General features: G+C 35.0%; 1 protein-coding gene across 5 annotated transcripts in view; it reads right to left on the bottom strand.

Moving 5' to 3' along the window:
* The window catches only part of LOC149791595 (sialin-like), an 83,538-nt gene that overhangs the window by 10,264 nt on the left and 50,715 nt on the right, over nucleotides 1-22,559 (bottom strand). For all 5 annotated transcript variants that reach the window (XM_089970147.1, XM_089970146.1, XM_089970145.1 and 2 more), the window contains 2 exons: nucleotides 19,157-19,306; nucleotides 16,361-16,493 (listed from right to left, as the gene is read on the bottom strand). In XM_089970147.1, coding sequence (XP_089826273.1) covers nucleotides 16,361-16,493; nucleotides 19,157-19,306 — 283 coding nt within the window. The remainder of the gene's footprint in view (nucleotides 1-16,360; nucleotides 16,494-19,156; nucleotides 19,307-22,559) is intronic.

Here is a 22,559-nt window from a genome sequence, read left to right as displayed (position 1 = left end):
TACCATCACAAGTTTCTTAATGAAGATCACATAAAAAAATGTTCATTATTACTATATGGAAGACATTGCAATCAACAAGAATATGTCTGACTGTCAGTTATCACAGGCAGGATAGGCACTCTGGATGAGGTTCACCCTTCAGGAAGTATACATGTGACAGGTACGTATAGGTACTCTGGATGAGGTTCACCCTTCAGGAAGTATACATGTGACAGGTACGTATAGGTACTCTGGATGAGGTTCACCCTTCAGGAAGTATACATGTGACAGGTACGTATAGGTACTCTGGATGAGGTTCACCCTTCAGGAAGTATACATGTGACAGGTACGTGTAGGTACTCCGGATGAGGTTCACCCTTTAGGAGGTATTCATGTAACAGGCATGTAAAGGCACTCTGGATGAGGTTCACCAAGGAAGTATATCAGGCAACAGGTACATATCTCCTTTATGTAATTGGCATAATGCCACCTAATCTCTGGATTTTGTTCCATATGAGGGTTTCCCCTCTATGAGGATCAGTTTGAAAATCTGAAGCTGTGTGTGGAGTGATCTGTCTACCTATTTTACCTGCATACAGAACATGCTAATTTATACTGTATTTATACTGTATTCGAAGTCAGTATATGGAATCTTCCAGGGCAGATCTGGCTGCTTGGTCATTCATTAGCTTAATACCCATGTAGTAGGCAGCCCAGGGCAGCTCCAGCTGCTTGGTCATTCATTAGCTTAATACCCATGTAGTAGGCAGAACAGGGCAGATCTGGCTGCTTGGTCATTCATTAGCTTAATACCCATGTAGTAGGCAGCCCAGGGCAGATCTGGCTGCTTGGTCATTCATTACCTTAATACCCATGTACTAGTCAGCCCGGGGCAGCTCTGGCTGCTTAGTCATTCATTACCTTAATACCCATGTACTAGGCAGCCCGGGGCAGCTCTGGCTGCTTGGTTATTCATTACCTTAATACCCATGTACTAGTCAGCCCTGGGCAGCTCTAGCTGCTTGGTTATTCATTACCTTAATACCCATGTACTAGGCAGCCAAAAGTAGACAATACTTTTTCCACACTGCTTAAGGAAATTGGTAATTAATAATTTTATGAGCTAAAGAAGCAGTCAATGCATGGCAGTATATAAAATATTGTACATAAAAGAATAAAGATTGCTCAGTGGCTGAAAATAATTACTGGAATAATTTTTCAAAAGATGCATATGTATGGGTAAGTTGTACACAGTAGTTGACTTGAATCATAAACCATTTTAATTTTATTGATGTTAACACATAGGTGCTAATCAAGGTAAATGAGGAGATCTCACCAAGATGAATTTTGACAGTGGACACCTACAAGGGTTTTCTTCTAAAAAAAACAAGGTGTCATCATTTTAACAGTTTCATCTTCAATAGCTTGTTCATAGGATGTAAGCATGTTTTGTTGATCTTACCACAAAACAGTAATTTTCCCAAATATTAACAATATGGTCTGTGAGAAATGTTCAGTTGTATGCACCCATAAGCAAATAATGTTCATAAAAGGTTCTGGATATAATGGGTTGTCAAATCTGAGATCTCAAGAATTTGACTGTGGAAAGGGAATCTGAAAAAAATGAAATTTGTTCTTTGAGAAAGGAAATTTTGTAGGAAATTAAAGTGTCTGAAAATACATGCTTGATCATATTAACGTTAGGAATTACTTTCTGCTACATCGAGCATCCAGCCCTCACATAGATGTGAAAACATCATCTTATTTATACATGATATAGACATAGAGAAGAAACTCACAGATTTGCTTCCATTATCCTGCTAGGTGGCAAACCAAGAACCCGATACCATCAGGTTTTAGCAATCACATTTGCAGTTATGGGTGGGAAGGCATATTTCAGAGAAACTCCTTTCTGCTACAAAATGTCCTTTCTCCTTCAGTTACAAGTATTAACATTAGGAAAATAGTTACGAGGAGAAAGAAATGTTGAGCTCCCATCCACTACCAAAGTCACCCAATAGGAGCATAATATTGTTGTTGTTGTAGGGTTTAACACAATTTTCCAGCACAGGATAGGCTATACATGGCAGCCAGTATTAACCCAGGAAAACTCCAGAAAGAACCACCGCCCCTCAAGAAGCTACCTGCAAGCTTTCTCACATACTCACATTAACCGAATCCAAGACTCGAACCCATGCAGACAGAGGTGAGATAGCAGTGATCTGTAATGGTGAGTGCTTTAGACCACTCGGCCACTCGGGGGCCCAAGGAGCATAATAAATGCTCTACTAAAAGGATGAGCTCTCAAAACACTTACTCACACCATCAAAACGTTGTGTGTGCAAGAAAGGACCCTGTGAATTCCTTCATATGGCAATTGGTTATTGCAATTTCTCTGGGATGTGCTCTTGATAAGGATATGTCAAGAAGGGAGCCAGGGCTGACTGCTGATGGGACAACTCCTGAGACACCTGTTTTCTAACTTCTTCAATTCTACCCCCAACATGTGGAGTGAGCCGAAAGGGAGAGAGCTCTGTCATGTGGCATAGTGCTGTTTGAGCAACAACAACCACAAGAGAGTGTCCTGTCTAACTAAATACAAATTGCAGGTTGTAGTTACAGCTTTCACCATCATGTGGTGTGCTGCTCTATTTATCACCTTGGAGATATGACTCATTACATCAAAAGAATAGTCATTTCTTGCATTTACCTTCAAGTTATAAATGACCATGGATGTCAGATTGATATAGGATGCAATCAAAATGATATTCCTAACCAATTTCAAAGTGCAATTGAATACTTGCTTGTGAAAGAGTGGGGCAGACATATTAAAGCCCTAAGATGCATATTAACAGCCAAATGATCCTTATCCAATGTGGGAGCTTCAATGTGGTAAATATTGGTACCCATCACTTTCAGAATTGGTGACAAAGTGGCTGGTAGCTGACTGGATCAGAAAAACACCTTGCAATTACCTGGATGGCATATTTTCTCAGAAAGGCATCTAAAAATGTCTGCAGTCTTGGGATTCCATTGGAGAAATCTAAATGAGATGTTCATCCACATCATCACACCCACAGAATCTCTAACACTGTAGGCTTTATTCGCCGCTATAGGTTAGAGGACACTTGTTTGGTAGAAGATAGTGTTCTACAGATCACCATGACAACAATTATCAACTTGGGGAGCATCCTCATGCTTTGAAGAAGTCACCAGGTTGTACATACCTCATTGTAATGACAATTAAGTATCTTCAGCATGTGAATTAAATGACCTGCCTGTGGGAATGGCCAACAGAAACTATCCAGATGTGTTCTGAACTGGACTTGCAGTTAATAAGTGTTACCGTACCAAAATTGACTACTGGTCTGGTATGACCAGCTGGCTGGCTAGGTATGGCCAGTGCAGTCACTTAAATCAGTGTGGCCATAAGGGTCGACTGGATTCCCAGGTTACCATGCACTGACAGCATTGACAAAGCCAGTTCAACTGGCTGGCTAGTTAGCTTACATACTGGTTGGTGTGGCTAAGATATTCTAGGATATCATCATCAATGGCAGAGTCATATAGCAGTAGGGAAGGCGAACAGACCACTTGGTTGAAATATAATTTGCTTAAAACAAAACAACATACAAAGAAAAAAAATAAGGTCACAAACATCTTTTTATATACTTTGTTTACATATATGAGGTCGTGCCTTCCCTGCTGCTATTAATTTATCCAAATATTTTATCGAGACCTACACGATATCGTGTTTGAGGATCATGTAAATTTATTGTTATAAATCCATGCGGAGTAGCTTGCGCTCGTGAAAAAAGTTTTTAAATTTATTTATAGCCATGTCACCGCCACACCAAGTTTGATGAATATTTCGCAGCGTATGTGTATCATCTCCATTAAACACAACTAAAATATTACAGTTGTCTCTGATCACCTTTGGTATTTGTGTGTATTGCTGAGTAACATAAATCACATCAGTGTTTTTATGTCTACCTCGAGAAAAAATTCTAGCAGGATTTGATTGTTTGTCCAGCATCATATCATCGTATACAATCAAATTATTAATAAATTCGTCTATGGAATCTACTGATGGTGCTTCATCAATATCGGTTATAAACTCGATAACATCATTATCTAATAATCTTGCGTTTTCATTAATATCTTTAAGTACATCATAACATCGTTGATCATCAACTGATGGTGCTACCAAATACAACTAATCCCATTTTAGCCATCTCATTATAAGATTAAGTAACAACTGTGTCTTTCCACTTCCAGATGGTCCTATTATTATCATCCTAATCGAGTTCAGTAACGCAGGATGGTGTTTGACAGGTTCTCGTTTTCGAGTCACTGAGAAATCATTTATATCCATATTATATAAATACATGAATCTATATCGTTTACGCTATAGAACTAAAACCCCAACTAATGATCTATCCACGGCTACAACAAAAAATGCGAGAATAGCATATGGTGGAAAATGTGCAGTATGTAACAGCAAAAAGTTTTCTTTTTTACCTAAAAATGATGGTGGTGATATTGTTAAATTAATGTCAAAGTTCCCAGGCACTCCCTGGGCTAAATACTCATCTACCAGGATATAATTATTGTGGTCCTGGTACTCGACTCAATATCAGGTTTGATAATCAAGATCAACCAAAACCAGGCGAGGAACCAATAAACGCTATTGATAAAGCATGTCATGTTCATGATGTTGCATATAAAAGCAGAAACCTACAAGACAGACATATTGCAGATGTGAAGTTGATTCATTCATTTAATTCTATAAAAAATAAAAATATCAGAGAATAATTAGCTAATTGGTTGGTAAGATCCGCGATGAAAGGTAAATTAGCGCTAGGGGCTGGTAATATATAAATGGAACTGATTTATTATTCCCCAATTGGATACTGGAGGGGTAAAGCGGCAATTAGTAAACTCACTGATGTAGCAAAAGTCAAGTATTCTACTGCTAAAGCGTGGTTATCCAAACAGGCAATATGGCAAATTTATCTACCGCCACCTAAGTAAATTCGATTTGCACATTTCGATGTTAGTGTTCCTAATGAAGTTCATCAAGCTGATATATCATTTCTACCACATGATACCGTTAAAATTGGTCAATGTCAAATAACATAAATACACGCTAACTGTAGTTGATGTTGCAAGTAGATATAAAGATGCAGAACCGCTATAAACTAAAACAGCATCTGAGGTAGCTTCTGCATTTGAAGGAATTTATCAACAAGGTGGTCTACAATGGCCACAACTATTACAGGTTGATCCTGGCAAAGAATTTCTTGGTCCAGTATCATCGTTGATGAAACAACATAACGTCAAAATATGACGAGGACATACTGCAATTCATCGTGATCAATTGTTGAACGATTTAATCGAACACTTGCTGAGCGGTTATTTGGATATCAATATGTGAAGGAATTTATTCAAGACAAGAGATCTCGCGAATGGGTTGCAAGATTACCAAATGTGATAGCCGCGTTAAATAATGAAATTACTCGAACAGCCAACATGAAACCCATTAATGCAATTACAAAAGCGCATATACCTACACAACGACATGGTTTTTCAGCACAACCAGTATTAGGTAATACCACTGTAAGATATTTATATGAACCCGTTGAACTTGAAGGTGGTAAAAAAAGAGCGAATGATCCTATTTGGAGTATTACGATGCATAAGATATCTAGTGTAACAAGATCCATTGGTAGACCAGCAATCTACAGACTGGATTCAACTGCTCCTCAACGTGGATTCGTACGTGAACAATTACAAATAATTCCCGAGGACACTCAATTACCACCCAAATCACTTAACTAGCACCTCTACGTCGATTACACTCAAGACAGGTCAGCATAGTATTTTCTCGTGTATGACCAAGATTGTTATTTTTTCTGTCTAAGGTAAATCGTCTTGGATCATTTTTCAGATACCGTCATAACATTATACAATTACAACTAGCACAATGATTATTCTGTTGTTGTTTCAGTGTGTTAATAAATTCAACATCAAGATCAAAATCATGTTTATTTTTTTTGTCTTTTTGTTTATAACCAGCTAATTTTTTTCTTATTATATCGCCTCGATATTTATCGAGGTCATCATTGATCACTGATGAGTCCATGACGATTCTCCGCAGTTGAGATACTTTTCTAACTCGAGATACTGCAAGATAAACTAAGTTCGACCATTTGATACGATCATCAACGATCCAAACAATTGTATCAGTAATAATTAATCCCTGAGATGAATGAATCGTCATCGCGTATCCAAGCGTCCAAGGGGATTTATCAGCACGTTGAGCATCTTCAACAACATCAATATCAACTGCGACAATATCATTCACCACAAGATTCTGTTTCCCCTGTCCTGGTATATCAACGTCAATATTTTGCCATCACGTATCTGCTGGTCGATAATATAACGGAACTGGCAATATTGGAAATTTTTCTCATTGTAACTGAAACAACTCCCGTTGAAGTGTATCACGAACTATCTTTCTACCTGCAACTATCAAATCGTTTGGTCTCCATGTTTGCAGAAAGTCGTTCATTGAAGTTTCTGAAATTATTTTACACATTACTTCACACTGAATTTTATTCGGTTGTAGTCTGATTAATTTTTTAAATTCCTTTAATTCTGCATCAAGTGCTCTATGATCATTTATTTCTTCATAGTAATCAATGAAATTTTTCAGCCAATCATGTGGAGATGGTCCATCTATAAGTGGTGGTTGACCGTGATCACCGCACATTATAACAGCAGTATTTCTTGTTAATAACCAATCAAGAAATGTTTTTAATGTTTCTGATGATACTGTACATATTTCATCCCAAACGATAATCCTCGGAACATATTTTTCTCCAATTTGATCAGGAGTCCATGCGTCACCTTTGTACCTAAAAAAGCTGTGATAAGTACATGATTGTACTCCTCATTGTTTCATCTCTCGCGCGAGTCTGTGTGTAGGTGTTAGCACGATCATATCTGAATTCTGAAATAGTTTGATCGCTCGAGTGGTTTTACCAGAACCTCCAGGTCCGTTTAGATAAACTGTCTTGTGTCTAGTTATTGGATCGTATACCGATGGTGCAGATGATAGCTTTAATGTTTCATATTTTTTACAATAAATATCTTGAACCGCAACATCAGCAGATTCAGAATAATTAAGTATATTTTCCTTTCTTATTCTCCATGAACCCCACGATGCACAAGTGTCTATATTTAATTTTTCTAACTGTCCTGAATATTTTTTATTGATATAAAACGAATCTGTAGCGACTCTGACAGCAAACTCAGAAACCTTATTTATCATCGATAATAAATTTATCGAAACATACGCTAACATTGGTGATCTTAAATGAGTATATTGAAGTGACTCACCGTCCATATAGCTCACAATTGTACCTAGTTTATTTCCATTTGTCAAGAAAGCTATTCTCGATTTATAAACGTGTTTTTATTCGTTGTATCAGCGATTATAAAATCTAACTCAGCATCATCCATGATCTTTTGCGATTTTATTCTCATAATCAGTTTTTTTGGGGTTTTCATCATCAGAATACACTTTTTGTTGTGGTAACCAAACTTTGGTTTGTTTCCGGTATGATATAATTGCTTCACTTACAATCAATGATATTATTATTTTACAATCAAGTATATATCGTAATAGTACTATTGGTGCCCACATTTGTTCTGAAAAATGCCTACCGAACCAAACATAACAAATCGTATGAAGATCTTTAGCAAACTTGAATGACTCGACACAAGCAAATCCAGTCAGGTCAAAATCCGGTAATGGTCCATTTATCGATACTCGCATCATTTCTTGTGTCAGATGACAGAATCTTTTAAGATATACAGAACAATCTCCGTATCCAAGAAAACTTCCTGGATAACATGCAACCATATCAACCGAAATAACATCTTTATGATCGTATTTAGTATTCCATAGTCCACCGTGTCCGTATTCAACACAACTCGGTATTATATCATTGAGAAAATCAAATCTAGTTGGTTTCCACTAATTTTTCTTTCTAGCAAAATGAGCCACAACTGACAGAACAGTAAAACAGTTGCTCAATAGTTCGTTAATATCATCAGTATACTGCAGTGCAAAATTTTTCATTCTCTCATGGAGAAGATCTCTTTGATAAATAACGCCATTCGGTCTTACAAACTGATCAAATTTACTTTTTTCTTCCATATCTGATTCATCGTTTTCTGAGCTTTGAAACAACCATACTGACACAGGATTGTTTTACTTATTTCGTTAATAAAATCAAACATATCTCCTCAGAAAAATTTAACAGTTCAATTTCATGAAAACACTTACTGTGTTAGTCCAAGTATGTGCATTATGATCAATAATTTCAATCGAAGCTCCTTTCGATTTATATTTTGATTCATATATTTCTCCAGTTATCGTCGCTACGGTTATTGGGAATTTTAATTTTTTTCCTAACTTCCTAAGTTCGATTTCATGGAAACACTGTTACTGTGTTAGTCCACATGTGTGCGTTATGATCAATAATTTCAACTTAAGCTCCTTTCGATTTATATTTTGATTCATATAATATTTCTCCAGTTATCGTCGCTATGGTTATTGGGAATTTTAATTTTTTTCCTAACTCAGCAACATCTTTGATAGACACCCCGGTATCTTTAACCATTTCTCCCCACTCGTTTACTATTTTACGTCTTTTATCTGTTAAACCGTTTCCACGAGTCGAAACAGTAAAATGTTCTGTTACTCGTTCAGCTACACAGTTTATTTTTGAAAATTTCATCGGCTTTAGATTATCAACGCTGGGTTTTTCATTTATCGGATAGATTCCATAAACAACTGCTGTTACAGGATATGCTCATTCATAATACGGTTTGTCAATACCAGTCAATAGACCTGGTTTGGAATCTTTACTTAGTAAGACAGTTTTTTTATTAGCATGGACAGGATCATATTTGTCATGGATAATCCAATCATCTGTTTCTGTTAGCACAACAAATTTTATTCTGAAAAGATATTTGCGATTATCAAGGTATTTAATGATAGTTGCTGCTCGTTTGTCGTTCATCGTAGCGTCGATGATATCTTTGTTGTGTATAATCTTGAACGTTGACCAGACATATGATGCACCATCTGCGTGAAATTCTTTCTTGGCGTCGTGAATTTTATTAATCAAACTTTTCTTTTTTGGATCAACCAGATCTCGCATCGGTAGGTCAGGAGATATTCTGTCGAGATTAAATTTATCTGCTTTCCAAGGCCTGATGCTGGATAATCTATTGAATTCGTTCATATCATATTTCAAACAAGTATTTAAATTAAAATATTATATATACAATGTCTCAACGCAAATGGTTGATGATCAGTTCATTGACTCCTTGTAATAAATCCTGTAAAAAGGAATTTTGCAGACAACACTTGCAGAGCATTCGTAGTGGAAGCTTAGGACCAATACCATGTATGCGATGTGGTGTTGGAGTACGAGGTAAAACAGAGTTGTGTGCAAGTTGTGGTGGAAACAAATATCGCAAGCTTAAAAGATACTATGATAAAAAAATAATAACAGTAACAACGCTATAAAATCTGTGGAGGATTATCTATGTTTTCAGACAAATTATGATTTAAACAAATAATATTATTATAATGAATGGAGAGTTTGTGAAGCATCCTACAATAACAAACTATGAATCAAATCGTGATGGTGTGATTAGAAATTGCAGGTTGAAGAGACCAGTTGGTTTTGTTATTAATACTGGTTATCTAATGTTTACTATTGGGAAGAAAATTATCTCTATCATCGTTTCACATACAAGTGTTTCTTTGGGGTGATCAAAGGCAGCTTTGTGATCAATCACATCAACGGTGTGAAAACCAACAATAATTTATCCAACCTTCAGGCTATTACAGAGAGCAAGAACTCTACACGAGGAGGGACTGGTAAGTTCACAAGGCTTCCTAGAGCAATTAAATCCTTTAATGTACAGACTGGTGAAGAGAGAATTTTTCAATCAATGTGTTCTGCTGCATAATATTTTGATATCAACCAGCGTGCGGTAAAATACGTCACAGAAAATAAAACCAATCCGCCATCTCAAAAAAATATAAACAAAAAATTATTTTCCATTATTGTTAGGGAGATAAACTGTCATCTTTAGCAAGCAATTACCTCAAATTATATTGAATTTGTTTTATATCATTAAAATATAAATTTAGTACATTTAAGGGAGGTAACTCCATTGAGTATACTCATGTAATTAAGTTACCTCTCTTTGACCATGCTACGGACCCGCAGACATATTTACGATAAAATATCAGACTTGTAAATAAATAATTTTTTTTGTTAATTATCCTTGTTATATCAGGTGAAAACCCATAATATTGTAACATAAATTCGATAAATTGTTCTTTTTTTTGTATTCTACATTAAAAATATAAATTTAAGTGTATTTAAGGGAGATAACTCCGTTGAGTATATTCATGTAATGAAGTTACTTCCCCTTGACCAAGACACTCGCACATAAATATTATCACAAGCACTCTGTGTAAGCGGAAATTTGTTGTACATAAATATAAACTTGTAAATAACATTTTTTCTGTGGTTTGTTATATATTTCTAAAGTCAGTTGAGAAACCATTAATTCGACAAACCATACTTATTTAATTTCGATTTGTCGAGAGTGGCTTACGGGAGAGTATCAGTTATCTTCCTTATATTTTCCGTTGGCTGACAGGAAGAGTATCAGTTATCTCCCTTATATTTTATGTTATTGTGTATCAATAACTATCATTATGGTACATGTGATCTTTATATTAAGCACAAACAATATATTTTTAAGAAACAATATTTTTATTTTATTAAATTCGTTTGGTTTTTTGGTTCATCTGTATTTCTTTCTGCGATAATAATTAATAAAGCAAACAACAAGTAGCCAGAACGTTTCAATGATTATTTTCGGGTACATATATTATCCGAAAATAACTAATTTTATAAATCTATCTTGTTAAGCAGAAATACGTTTATATGATGTATTTTTGCTGAATTTATGTGTTCAGAACTAAAATTCAGTTGTATTTTAAGACAAAATACTAAATACTGATTTCTTTAGTGATGGTTAAACTACATAATAATTTCTGAAACATATACAAGCAGATTAGATTCTTGTTCTGGGGGTCAGCGGTTCGAATCTCTTAATGGGCATATTGTCGACGGTACCGATCTATAGGGTTTTTCCTATATAAGTGGGGGCACCAGCCTGAAAGCTTCATGTACACCTCTCGCCACGCAAGCCGTGTGGCGAATGCATTTTGCATTCGCCCTGGGGTTTGTCCTGGGGGGAGGTGTGCACGAATGAAGTACATAGACAATCTTCTGAATATTCTAACATTTTGTTTCAAAGATCATTACGATAAAAATCTACGACTTCACATACAGATTCACAATTAATTCCTCTCCCCATAGGTCAATTAAGCGTCCAAGGTGGTCAGTGAACTTAAAATTGATTCGTGTTAACATAATTGTATGACACTGCATATAAACAGGATTAGTTGGTTCTTGCACGATTAAACTTCCAGGGGGAACTTGTGGTGTGAACGTATATAAAATATATCCTTGTTGAGCCTGATTCGACTTTCCAAGATCTATTTGACCACTACCATCGATCACATCACAAACTAGACTGACTGTGATTATCGATGTTATATTAACTATTCCGGGGGATACATGTCTACCGCCTTCGTATGGATCATTATTATGTTTGAGAACAGTTGCTGGTGGTATTGTTTTTCTCCATGCAGCTAGTATTTCAGGAAAGTTTTCATCGATAATTTTGGAGGTGATTTTTTTAGCTTCTGTCAACGAATACGCATTTAAAAACTGTTGTTTAGTCCTAAATTGATCATCGTCAATATGATTAATTATTACCCGAATTAATCGCTGGTTAATCTATTCCATGTCGGACGCGAGCTGATTCAGTATTTCAATGTGTTTGACGATTTTGCTGCGTAAAGTTGTATCAAAAACATGTTCTTGGAAACTTTGCCGTAGCAGCTGTAGATGTATTTTATGTTCTTTATTAATTTCTTTAAAGTATTCAATAATTTGACTTAAGTAAACATCCATTTTTCTTTTTCCTCTTTCTTCTCTTCCTCTTCCAGGAACTAACTCAATAGCAAAATTCCACTGAATAATACTCTTGTTGGAAAATAAAAATTCAATATCCACCGTTGCATTTTTTATATCAAGTAAATGTTGTTTGTATAATGGGGTAATTTCGTAGTATGATTGCTTGTCCGTGACATAATCAGACTTTTTTGGTTCTGGTAACAGTGTTCTGAAACACAATAAAAATATGCCGCAGTGTAGAAACACCTTCTTGTGATGCTATATGCCATGCAAACTGACCGTTAGCATCACTTTGTATACTATCCGTGCTTGTTGTCAACCATGACAACAAGGATTTAGCACCTGTGTCCATGAAAGAAAGTAATTTTTGTTCTTCTACGATCGATGGAGTCATCACCGGCATCCACAAGGAAAATTTTTTAATACTACTTTACCAGCATCACCAGCAGGTCTCCACAGAGCATCGTTATCATCACCCTCTCTTACAAAAACAACCGTGTGTCTAGCTCCAAAAATAACTTTTCTAACATTCCTACAAAATCCAAAAATATGCGATAGTAGAATTGTACATGAAAAACTTCTATTGGCTCCTCGCAACATATTTTTACGCGCTGCAAATTCCAAGTTGAAATTTGGGTTAGAACCAAACCACCAGCGCCACATCAGCATCATTGTTTCCTGCAAAATTTCTTGGTCGTCTTATATTATATGGACTATTATTATCTTTTATCTTTTACAAACATCATCGTGGGACCTGCTGATCTTGTATAATCATCAGAATATCTTGCTAGACCAATTATTGTTGTAGCAACATCAACATCTTTCTGAATCGATTCAATATTTTTCCATCAATCATATATGTGGTGTTACCAAACAGTGCCATAATACCATTGTTGACAAAACCAACTTGTACGGCATCTGTGTAATTAGCATCGTTTGTTCTTACAATTGTACCTTCTACCTCAATAAAAGCCTCAGCGGGTAGAAAATATTTACCTGTGTCATGAACTTGTAGTTCAATTCTTCCACGTTGATCTGGTAATCGTGAGTCATAAGAATAAAACTGATAATCACATATAAACATATAAATATTATAATTATTTTCGTCTAACACAAGAATCATCGTGTTCGGGAAATTCCGCTTCCTGATATTAAACTTGAAATATTATTCCTTAGTTTAGTGAGCCCTTGATCTGCTAGTGCTGCTATTCTCTGATTTGCAGCTTCATTTAGTATTTTACTGACATCTGCAGGCATAATTTCAGTACTTGGTAATTTTACTGGTTGTGATTTTCGTCTTATTAATCGTGCTAGTCTATCTTTGATTGCCGAGAACGCCTTACCAGCAACATTGACGATTGCAACAGGAGTTTTTTTCACGAACAATATCAATAGCCTTCATCGATAATTGTTTTGCAATAGGTGCTGCTTTTGGGGCCATCCTTGTAAATAATCCCCGTACAACATCACCAAGTCCATCTCCGTAAAATACCTCGTAGACTGGTAATCGTGAGTTCACTACTCTGACAGATCCGGTTTTCAATGATTATTGTGTACAATCATCTTATTTTATTTACCATTTATCTAATCATGGTAACAACTAGTCACTGTAAACATCAACGAGTTCATCGATAAGTTCTCAGTAAACACCAATATCCATAATACCACCCTCCCTGAAATAATCGTTGGCAAATATCAGCTGCTTCATTAATTATTCCTGGTGAGTTATTTCCGGCACGTTTTCCCCCTATGAGAACTTCTAACCGTGACACGTCATTGAGGATATTATCAGGACAAATAAGATCATTTCCTCCTGATGTAGTCAGGAAACCACTTCCTACAGCGCTCGGAGGATCATCATCAGGATATCTTTCTTTACCAAGTGAACATAATTTTGTTGTTTAGTTTCTATACCTCAACATATTTCTTCTCTTTGTTTCCCTTTTTTTTCTATTTTTTGCTTCATTTCTTTTGCCATCTGTTCCCTTTCCTTTCTAGACAGTTTTAACATCATCTCTTTCTGTAGTGAAGAAGACTGCTGTATTGGTTGAGGAATTTTTGATTTTCATGATGAATGAGATTGTTGTCATTCTATTTGTTGCAGAGGTGGAGGAAGTTGATATGAAGGTTCCTGCTGGGAAAGTTGTGATTGTTGTTGTGACTCCAAATGAAGAAATTTATTTATATCTTTAATATATTCATCGTATACTTTATCACCAGTTCTAGCCTGGGGTTTGTTATAATACACATAATATAACCATTTAAAATAATTTTTATCCCCTGCACCAGCGTACTCGAGTTTAAAAAATTCAAACCTTTGAGGAAAATTATTAAATACAAAACAAGAAAAATCTTTATTTTTAACTTTTTCCTCAACAAAACTCTCCTTAAATTTTTTAATCAGTTCAACATTTTCTCTTCTTGTTATAGGTTTAGGTGCAAGTTCTTTTCTCACGTCACCGACTTCAGTATGAATTTTTCCAATACCCTCAAGTATTTCTTCATTGACAGGTGGAGGTTGAGCTGTAGTTATATTAGTTGAAAGATCTTGTAAAATCTTTTTTGTTTGCTTAGTTCTTCTTGCTATTTTTTCAGTTTGTTCTGCGGTTTGTTTTAATACTGGAAGAATACCCTTCTTCCTCTCCTCCTCATCCTTAATATCCCCCCATATAGCTCTTTCAGTAGTCGCTGCAACTTTCTCAGTAGCTACAGTCACGGGTTTAAATAGTTTTTTAGTGTCTTCTTCATATTCAACTTGTGCTTCCTGCTGCGCTCGTAAGTTTTTTCTGAATGAATCTCTAACAGGAAGAAATTTTTTGATTGCTTCTAATCATTCTCGAGCTATCCTTGCAGTATGAGATTCTGGATGTACCATTATTTATTACAACATAATGATTTAATTACAGCAGCAGGGAAGGCGCGACCTAATATATGTAAACAAAGTACATACAAAGATGTTTGTGACCTTATTTTTTTTTTTGTAGGATGTTTTGTTTTAAGCAAATTATATTTCAACCAAGTGGTCTGTTCGCCTTCCCTGCTGCTCATATACTTGTACCTTGAGGCTGGACAGTACAGTTGGCAGCTGGAACACTCTTCATTGACATGGGAAACTTTTGATGACCAGGTCAGTCAGCAAGGTCAGAAAATACCCATAATTGTTTTTTATTTTCTTCAAAATCCAAAAAGGTAGCTGGACTCATACCCAGTGGAATGCGCAATGTAGTAGAACCATCACTGTCACTGGTCAACATTCCGGTTGACAGTGCCTTATTAATATTACTGATGATGCAAGATTCAAAATCTCCATTGGAGTTACATGGCAAAGTCCCCACAGGTGAAGGTGTTGCATGGGTAGGGGGAGGAAGCTTAGCTTTCTTAGCAGGTGGAAAGGGGGGATATAAGCTTAAGATGTCAGGATTGATTGGGTACTTTTTTTGAGCTGTAGTGGCTCAGTGGTGAGCCTACCAGACTCATGCCAGAAATGCTTTGACTTTAAATCCTACCATCAGTGGACCAGCCCAAGTCAGCTATTATGGTGTGTCCTTGGGCAAGGCACTTTACTCCAAATGCCTTGGGATTAAATAACCTACTTATGTTGCTGTGCCTTAAAACACCAAACCAAACTGACTCTTTTCTCTCTGCCCTGATGCTGCTTAGCTAGGACTATGGACCATGTGTCTTCAGTCCAAATGGAGCAGACATTACGTCTCTAATAATTATAACAAGCCTGATGTGCATTAAATGCATCATGTAGAATATACATTATGTTCAAACTTACTATACCATCAACAAAAAAAAGGTGAATGGGAAAATAACAGATTTAAAATACAAAGGAGACCTGCTGATAGTGCAGATAGTGAAAGTTAAAAAAAAACTGACAGCATCATCTGTCTCTCCACCAAGTGGGATAAGGAGAGCCAATATATAAGAGTTGCTTCCCTTTACATATATATATATATATATATATATATATATATATATATATATATATATATATATATATATATATATATATATATATATATATATATAATCACAGCAATAGGGAGACTAGATTCCAGAGAAAGCAAGAAATTGTTAATCTGGTCATGTAATGTATTTGACAGAGAAATTCCAATGTAATTCAAAGATTTTAGTTACAGCTGAAATTTCAGCAGAAAAAATGGACATGTTATCAAGTAATGAGCTCATGCTGTACATTTCCTAAACATGAAATTGATGTTTCTTACCGATGCATGCGCAGAGTTTTCGTGTCCAGACAATGGAAAGAATTTCACGTGAGATGAGAAGATCAGCAAACTGCCCTGCCACAATGACCATCACCCAGAACACCAGGTAAGGAATCATTGAAAACACACCATTCTTGAAAGAGAGAGAATGAAAAAGAACAATTAAACATTTGCTTTCCTGTTTCTTTTCACAGTAGATATGTTTCACTGTATATTAATGTTTACATATTCACGCGTTTATTCTCGCTAACATTTTTGACAGCTATTTTTGTGGTTTTAGGTCAACAATAATTCAATTAATACAACACAAGACCTTTCAGTGGCTATTTTATTCTTTTCTCTGTGCTTAGAGGCTATTGTAGAGGTATAACCAACCTGATTTGAAACCCTGTAAACAATGTTCTCTCCAATAATAAAATCTAGTATTTTGCACGATTTTGGTGATGTATATTATGGAAGAAAAAAATTCAAAATTCTTTTGATCTCATGGTGACTTCATACTTGTCTATTCCAACCAAGGATGCAATCATATCCATGCATAGGACCTGGATCTCAGAAAAGTAATTACACACTGGTGGGATCCTGGAGATGGCATATAAGAGACACGTGTTTCACAACAAAGATCCTGGTCTCCTGTGAGTATTTCAAATCTCCACTACTTCAAAGACCCACATAACTCCTGAAAGTACTGTGTTCCCTTACTGTAATACTACTACTGATGGGGCTGCCCATAAAACTGTGTGAAGCAATAAATGAGGTAATGGATGCACATTCACCATCAAAACTGGGGCCCTGAGTTGCTGAGCAGTCTAAAGTGCTCACCATTATGGATCATGGATATCTCACCTCTGTCTGTGTGGGTTTAAGTCTCATGTTTGGCCAATGTGGGTATTTGAGAAAGCTTGCCAGTAGCTTCTTGTGGGTTGGTGGTTCTTTCCAGGGTTTTCCTGGGTTCTTCCTATACCATTTACACTGGCCGCCATGTATAGCCTATCTTGTGCTGAAAATGGTGTTAAACGCTATGACAACAACAATAACCATCAAAACTATATTCATCCCAAAACTGGGATTTAAGGCTATATCTTTTACAAGGGACAGCACTTTACTTAAGTGTTTTAACATGACGGACTGATGTAATGCACAAAAATGGTATTTCTCATTTTAGACATTTTCAAACTTTTTCAAATAGTGTTGAGCTTTTACCGTTGTGTCTCTGGTGCAGATGTTGGGAGTGCATAATAGTTACAAGATCATTGCAAGTAACATGGTTCAGTCCAGTATAAACACACTGGAAGTCATATGGTTTGGTTCAGTCCTACATAATGGGATGCTCACCAGTTATTATGTACTTTTGAGAGAGTGACATATGTAAGATGAAGTTGTTTGCATTTAAAACATGCACAGTCGAGAGAATGTTGGCATACATCTATGCTACTTTAATGTAATGTGGCTGTCATTTCTTTGGATACTGTACTTTTGGAAACTGTACATGATCTAAGCACACTGCTAACTAAAATGACTGCTCCTCTGTGCTAAAAAAATCAGCCTGAATTAGTCTAAAGTACACTATACACAGCAGCTATTAAAATAGGGAAAATGAATTTTACCAGACTAGACAATACCTGCTTCTGAAAGTACAATGAATGAATTACCAAATATATAAAATGTAAAAAAAGTTATTGGCTCTTTTTCATACAATTTACCTCTGAAGTTCAGGAAGTGAAAATGACCAAGTAGAGCTAGCACTTTTTTGAAAGGTGCACATCTGGAGTAAGACCAAGCTGCATACTCTATAACCCATAGTACACCCATCAATCATACACCAAAATAAAGGGAATTAAAGGTTCTTTGAATTATACCTAAGATATGGTTTGGTTCAGCCTCACATAAACACACCAGAAATCATGGTTTGGTTCAGTCCTATATAAACACACTAGATGTCACAAAGTTTGGTTCAGTCCCATATAAAGAAGCAGGAAGTTGTATGGTATGGTAAAGTCCTAGAAAAACATGTTAGAAGTCATAGTGTTTGGTTCAGTTCTGTATAAACACACTGGAAGTCGTATCGTTGGCTCAGTCCCATAAGCACAGTGATCTGAGAAATCTGATTTACAGCTGAAGACTGAAATCTCTAAATACAACGAAATTTGTTCAAGTGACTAGTAGCAGACCTGAACAAAGCTTGCAATCAAGTAATACTGATTGGTAGAAATAAGGAGATCCTAAAAAATCTATCTGTAAATATTAGTGTAGGGACATAGGGGTTAGGTGGTGTAAGTCGAGCACTGCTGGATACTTTAGTCCTCACGTATGCATTCCAGGTAAGTGTAAAAACTGGGGATTGGACTGTGTGACTTGGGAGCTTCTGACTAAAAAGTAACAGCTTTCCTTTTTCTGATAGTATTTTACTGCTGGCAATATTATATTTGCACCTCTGACAAGCAGTCTGGATATGTGGATCATTTATATGCAATTTAGTTTTAAATTATCATTCTATCCTAAGAAACAATTACAGTATGAAAAGTTGCATATTTAAACATTGTTAGAAATTTTGTACAAATATAAACTATATAAACTTTAGTGCAATTCTCCAATAACAAGCCTAACCTAGATGAGAAACAATTCTTACATTTTCACAAAAATTACACTGAAACAACTACCCAACCCACTCATCACATTTAAGATACAAGGACACCATTGTATAGTTCTATGAATTTTTTTTTAAATGAAAATGAATATGCCCAATTATATAATGCATCAGAAAACGACACGATCTGGAATTAAAAAAGTGCTCACTGATTGGATGTCAAATTTCAGGACTTCCTTCATGTAAGTTGGCATTTGTGTCAGTAACATATAGGCACCATAGTTTCCACAGGCATTTGTCACAAGAATTGCCCAGACAGGCAAAGATGTGAAAATCTTCAACCAAGGTTTGGCAGCATGCTGTGTATAAAAGAATTAATATATCTTGAATATTCATGTTTTGCATCAATAATATTTTACGACACAATTCAGCGACTTAAATACTGTTACAGCCCTATGTCAATTATCAGTATCATTAATGTCAATTATCAGGATAAATATTTTCAATTATGCTAATTACATGGTTCCCAAGCTTTTCTAAAGATAAATTTCCAGGTCATTTCCAGGGTTTTTCCAGGATGAAATTAATTTTTCAAGGTTCATGTATGACCATTACTGAATTGAATTAAAGTACATTTTAGATTAAAACATGCATTTTCTAAATCTAAAGATGTTTCTTTTTCAAAACTCTCCAAAACAACTAAGTCAGAAAAGATGATCACGTACAAAACAACAAAATGTATCACACAAAACAACTTTGATTATATTCATATAAAGTGGCATGTAAAGTCATTTCAATGTACAGAATATAAATTCTAACTTTATTTTGCTGACCTGCATTATGTTACTAAGTGGGAACAACACAATGAACATAAATTAGTTTTGTTTCTTTTCAAACCTTTAATTCTAAAGAATTCTATTGTAATATATCTTACAGAAAGTAAACATTTCCTATTACAGTATATAAAAAAACCAATAAATGCAAATAATTAGAATCTTATCTTGTAACGAAAAGAGTTTAACCCTAAATTTATCTCTGCCAATAAAATCCCAAATAAGATTTTTCAAACAACCTAATCCCCTTAAAATGATCTGCTTAAAAATCCATCATTAAAAAAAAATTTCAAAAGGGTTGATTCAAATTTTGAAAAAAAACTTCAAAATTATGTAGTTTTATAAACAAGGACTGAATTTTCTGTAAAATCAACTTGTCTTCTTGTAATTCATTAAACCAGTCCCCAAACCTGTATTGATACAGAGGCTCATATTGTTTTTAATATATAATAAAAGGGATGACAATTTCTCATTTCAGCTCCGAGTTTCAACAATTTGGACTAAAAATTTGGCTTAAAACAAAGAGCAGTCCATTTTCTGATACAGGTTTCCTCCAAATATTTCCACCACATTTTTCATATTTGGACATTTGGGTGTGGGGTAATTGCAATTTCATATCGAAAATTTGGAATTTGCTGCCACCTTGCGGTAGCAACATATGGTAGTCACTTACTGGCAGGCCTAGAAAATTTAAATGTATGTTATATCGACTTATACCTGTATGAAATCGATAGGAAAATGATTTATTTTCTCAGAAATGGCATGTATTATAATCGTTATGTCTTTAATCCACTAGACAAAACTACAGCATAGATGAAACCTGACCCTGTACTCGCCATTTGCATTACTAGTCACATGATTTCACAAATCTTAAACGACATCAGAAGTCCAATAGTCACATGATATCAACAACAAACTCCCTTTTAATGTTGTTGTACAGAAATTCAATTATATTAAATGAAAGTCTGATACTTTTTGTGAAAACTAGCAATCTGGCCAGTCTGATTTATCAAGCAGAGAGCACATGTCAACGTGGTAGTCACGTGATACAACAAAACTCAAGAAGTTGTTCCCAAAATATAAAAATAGTCACATTTCATCAATGCCATAGTTTTATCTTGTCCTTCAGCAGATTAAAGACATAATGATTACAATAGTCGCAATTTCTGAGAAAATAGGTAATTTTCATATTGATTTCTTGCATGTATCAATTGTTCTAACAAAGTTTAAAGTTCGCTAGGCCATCCAGTAAGCGGCTCTGCTTTGCCACCACCATGTTGGCTTCTTATGATGCTAGACTGGTTTTCATGCCTTCCATGTAAGGAAAGATATGGACATCATGCTGACTTTGAAAATAAAAGTCTACTAGACGAATCTAATCCACTGAGCATCGGAAATAACTCAGTATATATGTTTATTGCACGAACCCAAATTACCCATACTGCATCCTCCGAATATTCTGGTTAGAACTCGATAAATTTAACTCACAATCAGGTTAGTTACGACTCAATTACATGATTATTTCAGGTGTCAAATGCTGGCATAAAATTCCCCGGTTTTCCCCGACTTTCATCAATATTTGCGAAATTCAAGGACTTTTCACGGTCGGGATTTTTTAAAATATAATTTCTCTCGACTTTTTTTTCGATTTCCCAGTAGAGTGGAAGCCCTGCAATTATCATTACAAGTATTATCAATCATGCCAATTAACAGTATAAGTATTGTCAATTATAACAATTATCAGTATAAGTATTGTAATAATGTCAATTATCAGTACTAGTATTGTCAATAATGTCAATTATCAGTACTAGTATTGTCAATAATGTCAATTATCAGCCTTAGTATTGTCTTTTAGGTCAATTATCAGGATAAGTATTGTCAATAATGTCAATTATCACTAGTAGTATCAACTATTACGTCAATTATCAGTATTAATGTTATCAATTATGTTAAAAATCAGAATTAGTATTGTCTAATATCTGAATTATCAGTAAAAGTATTGTAAATTGTATCAATTATCAGTATTAGTATTGTCAATTGTATCAATTATCAGTATTAGTATTGTCAATTATATCAATTATCAGTATAAGTATTGTCAAATGAATCAATTATCAGTATTAGTATTGTCAATTATGCCAATTATCAGTACAAGTATTATCAATAATGTCAATCATCAGAATTAATATTGTTAAAAATTGTAAATTATCAGTATTACTATTGGTGTCAGTGTCAAGCCAATTATCAGAATTAGTATTGTCTATTACATAAATTATCAGAATCATTATTGCCTATTGTGTGAATTATCAGTACAAGTATTATCAATTATGTCAATTATCAGTACAAGAATTGTTAATTATGCTAATTATCAGTATTATTGTCAATAATGTCAATTATCAGTATTAGTATTGTCAAAAATGTCAATTTAAGTATGAATATTGTCAATAATATTGGTATTGTCCATTATGTCAATTATCAGAATTAGTATTGTCTTTATTATGTGAATTACCAGTACAAGTATTGTCAATTGTGCCAATTATCAGTACAGGTATTGTCAATTGTGCCAATTATCAGTATCAGTATTGTCAATGTCAACTATCAGTATTTGCATTGTCTATTGTGTCAATTATCATATTAGTATTGTCTATTATGTCAATAATTAGAATTATTATTGTCTATTATGTCAATAATCAGTACAAGTATTGTCAATTATCAGTATTAGTGTTGTCAATTATGTCAATTATCAGGACAAGCATTGTCAATTATATCAATTATCAGTATA

Source organism: Sinohyriopsis cumingii, chromosome 9 (assembly GCF_028554795.1).
Source record: "Sinohyriopsis cumingii isolate HCF-2022 chromosome 9, ASM2855479v2, whole genome shotgun sequence".
NCBI lineage: Eukaryota > Metazoa > Mollusca > Bivalvia > Unionida > Unionidae > Sinohyriopsis > Sinohyriopsis cumingii.
Note: the sequence above shows the minus strand (reverse complement) of the source record. Positions and strands in the feature narration are given on the sequence as shown.